This window comes from Epinephelus lanceolatus, chromosome 14, assembly GCF_041903045.1.
Source record: "Epinephelus lanceolatus isolate andai-2023 chromosome 14, ASM4190304v1, whole genome shotgun sequence".
NCBI lineage: Eukaryota > Metazoa > Chordata > Actinopteri > Perciformes > Serranidae > Epinephelus > Epinephelus lanceolatus.
The window spans coordinates 32,876,018-32,883,333 of record NC_135747.1 but is presented as its reverse complement, the minus strand read 5'-3'; the positions used below and the strand labels follow the sequence as shown (position 1 = coordinate 32,883,333).

Below are 7,316 nucleotides of genomic sequence, written 5' to 3'. Positions count from 1 at the left end.
GGCAGCCCCCTCACTCTGACATCCCTCCATTTAATGTATGTACAGGCTCTGTTTATGCGTGTGTGTATTTCGGGCCTGTGTGTATAAGACAAGGGAAAAAACTGAATTTCCCCTCTGGGGTTTAATAAAATATATCTCCTCCAACTTTAAGTATGAAAATAAAAGTACTTTTTTTGCCAAACAGCCCATTTTATAATGTCATTTATGTCTTTGTTATAGGATTATTATTACCATGCATTAATGTGTAAGCAGCATTTTGCAGTAGTTTGATGAAGTGGGGCTGAGTTAGACTGTCTGTCCTGCAAAAACCTTGATAAAATGAAGACCTTTCTGTCCCTAATGGAGTCATAAAAACTTTATTTTGCAGTGCATTGAGAATATTTCAGCCTCTTGAAGATGAGCATTGAGAACTGTAATATTCTGAAAGCACTGGACGATTTTTTCATTGAATAAAGAAGAAAATAGAAACTAAAACCTAGTAGCATGGAATTAAAATACTCTAATAAAGTTCAAGTACCTCAAAACTAAACGTAGTTACACCCCAGAGCTGCAATCATCGAGACATAATCAATCAGACGTCGTTAATCGATCATAAACTGATGGACAGTTTACTCTCTGTGTGCGCGCTCCCGCTTGGTTGAAGGATACACGCGGGAGCGCGCACGCCTGTTGATGAGACACCGGTGGCTCTGCCGCGTGCCCGAGCTGTGAGTCCACCTGCAAAGCTGCTGCCCGTCTCCATAGCGACGACACTCCGGAAATACAACATAAACCCGCCAGCGGTGATTAGCTTACTAGCTTGTTTATCTGCCGCGTTGTTTATCAAAGAAAAACAAACTCATACGTTTGTTTGTTTGTTTGTTTGTTCGTCGGTTGAGTCGGTAAACATGTCGGAGCCCGAGGAGGAGGTCCAAGGAGAGCAGAGAGACAGCATTAAGAAGAAGAAGAAGAAGAAGAAAGAGAAACGAAGCGCAAAGAAGAAGAAGGAGAAGCGGGAGGAAGAGGAGCAACAGGTGGAGGAGGAGAAGGAGGAGGAGGAAGAGGAGCAGAGGTGAGTGTTTGTTCTGAGGGTTCCTTCAGTGTCAGGTTCCACACAGAACCACGGAGCTCTCTGATTGGTTCATAGACGACAGAACAGAAGATCCTTAAACTTCAGTTAAAGTTTTAACTGTCACGAAACCCTTTCAAAATAAAAGCCCTGCTTTGAAGTTAAGTTAATATTGATCAAACGTTCAAGTAAAATAGGTTAGATAAAAGTCAAATCAAATAATTGATACTGTATTTTAGAGTATTAATTAACTATTAGCTATGAAAATACCCCAAATTCATTTCACCCAGGCTCAGGCAGACTAGACCATTACATAGCTATGGGTACTTTGCAAAACGTCAAGGCCACGCCCCTTTTTGGGGATTGACAATAGGTGTGGGCAATGACACAAAATTTGGATACCATCTGATTCCAAGTATTACAAGGCCAAAATCATAGATATCGAGACAGATATGATACTTTTAATTAATATTCATTCATTTTATTTTCTGTAATCGCTTTTCCTGTTAGGGGTCATGGGCGTGCTGGAGCCTATCCCACCTGACACTGGGCAAGGGGGGGGGTACACCCTGGACAGGTCACCAGACTATCACAGGGCTGACACATAGAGACAGACAACCATTCACACTCACATTCACACCTACAGACAATTTAGAGTCACCAGTTAACCTGCATGTCTTTAGACTGTGGGAGGAAGCTGGAGTACCTGGAGAAAACCCACGCTGACACAGGGAGAACATGCAAACTCGGCACAGAAGGGCTACCTCATCCTAGAACCCTGTTGCTGTGAGGCAACAATGCTAACCACTGCACCACCGTGCCGCCATTTTCCATCCAATCCATCACTGCTATTATGTGTTGGATTAAAGTTGTCAGGCTTGTACATACTCTCTGCATTGAACGTCCATGAACAGCTATGGTAACAAGGACGTCAGCCCCCAGCTGTAACAGGTGGGCTGGTAGGTGAGCTTACCGTCCTCCTGCTGCTGACATTGGGTGAAAGTAAAACTAAGAAGACACTGCTGGGTCTGGGGTAAGGTATCTGAGTGCTGTGTGAGCTCATGACAACGAAACATTGTTTGCAGTTTTACCTTGAAAAATACAAACAGGTATGATGTAGAAGAGAGAAATGAATCCCTTTTTTGGTATTGATCCTATTAATGCTAGGATTGATCCTCAAAATAAAAATGCAGTATTGAGACTATAAATATTTTGGTATCAATCGGCCCACACCCAATAGACAACCAGTGATCCTAGTGAACCCTCAAAAAGGGGGGTGCAGCCTTGGCGATGACACTATCTCAGTCTGGTCTATCAAGTCTCTAACTCCTCAACAGCACCTCCAGAGATCAGTAGTGTCATCAATATGACCTAATGGTTGATTCATCAGTCAGTATTGATAAATATTTAGAATTCTGATGTGTTGAAACAAACTGTGTGTTTTGTGTCAGTGAGCGTGTGGTGCTGCATGGGATCTTCAAACTGGGGAAGAAGAGCCACGATGTCCTGCTCACCCGAACCAGACTGACATGGACGCCCATCACCCCGGAGACCCCCACAGGTTAGTTACCAAAGAGACGGGTTGTCATGGTGATGAGTCGTCAGACAAAAAAGTCAGGCGGTGTGAACGTGGAGGCAGCTGGTGCTGTAATGGAGAAGTTCTGTCACGTTGAGACCACCTGAAACATGACATCTGGACACTCACACACACGCACGTACACACAAATTTAATTAAGTTATGAGGTTGTTTGTGTTAGATCTTTCTCTCCATGACATCTACACCACTTTCTGCACACAGTTCTACACTGCAATGTGTCACATTTTACAGTACAACACTACACCCATCATGTTGACTCCGTTCAAGTAAAAAGTCGTGGTCCTGATTGGTTCACACAGCCTAGCATACATTTGTCAAAGTGGGGAACACAGGCTCAATGGAGCCAGAGCTTCTGCCAACATAATGTCTACAGCCTACAAAAAAAATGATTTTTGGAATCCGTGAATCCGAATCATTAAATAGAGGAACTGCGATTGCAATGTGACCCCCTTCTACCTGGACTGGCTGCAGGTACAGGCCTCTGGGCAGGACTACCACCCATCTGTCATACAGTATCTCAGCCATGGTGGTGTCCTGCAGCTCTGACCACAGCAGAAGCTGGCAGAAAGAGTCCTCCTCCTGTGATTACAGGAAATAGCAGAATCAAGAATCGGCTCATTCTAAGGGTGCTTTCAGACCTAGAGTTGTCTCCGTTGGTCTGAATCAGGGACTAATTTTGGTACAAAGCTGCATAATTGCCTAGAGTTGGTTCGTGTTCTCACAGCAGCATTTACAAGCGGACCAGATCAAATGCCTTGTGTGAGAAAGCTGCTCTTGATTGGTCAGAATTTCCATGTGGGAAAAATCCAGGAAGTAAAGCAAACGAAGAAGAGTACACTTGCAAGATAAATGTGACACTTTCTAATGTCACAATGGAGGGACAACTACGCAGGTTGATTTTAGCGCTGCTCATCGTGGACTATATTGCTGTCATTGTTCATTTTAGTCAAAGCATACAGTTTGAAAACAAGACGCGGCTCCAACTAGAAAACAATGTTTTGATGCATTGGATGTGCTGAATGTGCATATTAAGGCAATACAGGAGGAGGTGCACATTAATAATCCTCCAGGACTGTAACATGCTCATGTTTATCTCAAACAATGTGTCATGTGACTGCAGTTGGTTCAGATTGAGGTTGGAACACATTCTCACCACAAACGAACCGCACCAGAGTTCATTTTTAACCGGACTGAGACCACCTCTTCAAGAAGGTCTTGGTCCGGTTGTTTTGGTGCGCACCTGAGTGTGATTGCTGTGTTCACACCTGTTCAAACGAACCGCACTGAGGGGGCAAATGAACTTGAGTTCAATTGGACCGAACCAAACAGGGCAGGTGTGAAAGCAACCTTAGGTAACAAAAACACCACATTTCTTATTTTCAGGTGATTATACACTGAAATAAACATAGTTATGAATATTATATTAAATTTCTGCTGATATATCCTCCTGAATGCACACTGGACCTTTAAGGAACTAAAAAATAGTGTCACTGGTCCTTTAAAGGTTGACGCAGTCACAATGTCCTTTGTTGTGTGTTTGTGTTTAGTTGAAATCCATTCAGACAGAACTGGTTAGTGGAGCACGATGAAGGTGTAAATACAGTGTGTGTGTGTGTGTGTGTGTGTGTGGTGGAAGCCAATCTGTTTTGCTGTATTTCATCCAAGCTAATGTCATTAAGCCAGCACTCCGTGTGTGTGTGTGTGTGTATGTGTGTGTGTGTGTGTGTTGGCAGTAGTATAGAGCAGTTGGTTCGGCCCGTGGGGGGTTATTAGAGTCTCTCAGTGTGAGGAGATTAACACACACTCATACACACACACACACACACACACACACACACACACACACACACACACACACAGTCGGCCTGTCAGCATGCTGTGTGTGTGTGTGTGTGTGTGTGTGTGTGTGTGTGTGTGTGTGTGTGTGTTGATTAGATATTTCTATATAAATGGATCAGCTGTTGTTGTTTATTTGTACACATGAATTCATCCCGTCTCACCCAGCAGCCTGTCTTTCTGTCTGTCAGGGAGACCTGAGCTGTCAAACAGACAGACAGACAGACAGACAGACAGACAGACACAGGTACCCACAGTGGTATGAAAGTATTTTATGTGACACCCAGCCCAATTTGCAGTTTGTATAGAAGAAATCAAAGTACTTCACTGTTTTGTACTAACATGAACCCATACTGTAGGTTATACATGCAGATAGATTTATATACAGTTTTGAAGTGGGAGGAGAAATGTTGGGCCTTGGTTTATGAAGAAAAGATCCCATTCATTGTCTCTATAGACAATGTTAAGTGACTCACAGTTGGAGCACCTCATGGCTTGGATCGGCATGAAACTCTTGTGGTTAAATCATCAGTGCAAAAGAGTGAAATAAATTGTTTTTTGACTAAAAAGTTCAGGGAGGAAGTTCACTACAACTCCCAAGATACCTTTTGGTCAGAGACATAAAAGTAACTTAGTAATTTTATAACCTGGACCCTATTTTCCCATGTTTTTGTGTCTAATGTTTAACTGAGACGACAGGTTTCTGAAATCGGTCCAGTATTGAGCGAGACCGCTGCAGCCGGCAACAATGAAACAGGCTGCAATGTAATTTTAATTAAGTAATTCAAACAAACAGTTATTTATCATCATTGAACACACTTCATTTAAAGTGGAGAAAAACAAAAAACTTAAATGGAAAACTCTGGCTGTGTCTGAAATCACACTACTTACTTTATAGTCCACTATATAGTGAGTTCACCATTTTGTAGTGCGGTCTGAATGTATAGTGGGAATTATTATACCTTATATAGTGGACTCAAAGTATCCCACAGTGCACCGAGAAAAGTAGCGCACAACCGATGGTCACTCATTGAGCAATATATGCCATCATGCATTGTGCCAAAGGAACAGATGGACTATATGGGACGGACACTGACATGGACGAGAGAAGACAGAGCAACTAAAGTTTGTTTTACCAGTTTTTCTGTACCATGTAATAAACTGTCAATTTAATGTGTAGTTGTTGGTCCCTGAAGAAATAAAAATAAATTGTCAACTGATCTTCTCTAGCACTTAACAGTTACTGTGCAGAGTAGGGCTGAACATGCTAGCTAGTGTTAGCAAGCTAGGTCGCTACTCGTTCTCATTGGCACCATAATGTCATAATGAATAACGTCATACATTAAATTCACACGTTATTACATTACTGACTGGTAAAATAAACTTCACCACCACAAAGGTTAAACAGAAAACCACTTACATTAGTAGGACAGGTTGCAATCGTGCCGCTCTCTCCTCTTATAATGTTATTAATAGGCCTATGTTTAATGTGAGCAGAGTAGCGCATCTCATAACACAACACAAAAGGCCACAAAGTACTCTGTAACGTTATTTATTAATTTGGGAAAATGCACTCAGTATCATTTCATTGTATTTATCACAAATATACATGTCAGTATTTGTTATGGATGGTTCACCAGCCAATGTTCATTTGACATGTTGTAATTTTGCAACAGCAATGACGTTAATCAACGGTGCGGAGAAAATGACCAGCGTAGAGTTGGAAAGTGTTTTTCCATGTTACAGATAAGCTCATGATTAAGTCCGCTATATAGAAGTCCCTATATAGTGAGCAGGGAGCAGTGAATGAGTGAATGATTTTCTCTGATTTTTTTTTTCTGGGTTGAAAACTGAAAATTCCCACAGGCAGTGAAGTATCTCTGGAGAAGTGTGAAGAAACGATAATGATCCATTTACAATCAGTTTACAGTATCAGAGCAGTTTACATGATCAATGTCATTGGTGACACTGAAGGAGTGATGCAGCCTTAGTGTGTGTGTGTGTGTGTGTGTGTGTGTAAACTATGATCCATAACTCCCCACGGTGAGCCACATGGCCTGGTCACCATGAGACTGAACTGCCACTGTGTGTGTGTGTGTGTATGTGTGTGTGTGTGTGTGTGTGTGTGTGTGTGTGTTGTGGGGACATCTCTACATGATTAACCAAGAATTTTCGGGATTTAATTTTGTTTTTAGCGTTACGTTTTTTAAAGTCAGGAGAAGGTGAAGCCTTTAGGGAGTGAATGTGAGTTGGTCCTCACAATTATAATAACACCAGCCTAACATATACATTATATATTTATTTGTGTGTGTGTGTGTGTGTGTGTGTGTGAGTGTTGGCACAGTGGGTTGGTGAGGGCATGATGGGAAACTCATCTCCATCTGGATCCAACCAACATGCTACCTGTGATGAGCAATACACTGAGTGGGTGTGTGTGGGTGTGTGTGTGTGCAGCGTCTCTGTAGGTTCTGTCAGTTCAGATTAGTGTTGTCTATATTGGGGTGGATAGAAAATCTGTCTGTCTTTCTCTTAATTTCATTTTCATTCAGTTGCTTCCTCTATTACTTAAAAATGTGACGTACATGTGAAGAAAGAAAACCATGGATAAAAATTAGAGACGTGGGCGCAGAGGGCTGAATTTAATGGATCTGTAACAGCTAAAATAAAGCAGATCAAAATCCATTTTTTCTTTACTGAACTCTACTGTGTTTTATTCACCTCACCCTGCTAACGTTGCAGTGCTGCTCTCCTTAATGAGAGCCTGGTGCTACAGTGAAGCATTTCACTGCATATGAAAATGAAAATTGGAGTGTGTGAATGTGAAGAATTACTTTG

General features: G+C 42.0%; 1 protein-coding gene across 1 annotated transcript in view; it reads left to right on the top strand.

The window, feature by feature from the left end:
• The first annotated feature begins 707 nt into the window (after positions 1–707).
• The window catches only part of cerkl (CERK like autophagy regulator), a 33,468-nt gene continuing 26,859 nt past the window's right edge, over positions 708–7,316 (top strand). Inside the window, exons 1-2 of the mRNA XM_033617152.2 lie at positions 708–1,051; positions 2,500–2,609. Of these exons, the coding sequence (XP_033473043.1) occupies positions 888–1,051; positions 2,500–2,609 (274 nt within the window). The 5' untranslated portion in view covers positions 708–887. The remainder of the gene's footprint in view (positions 1,052–2,499; positions 2,610–7,316) is intronic.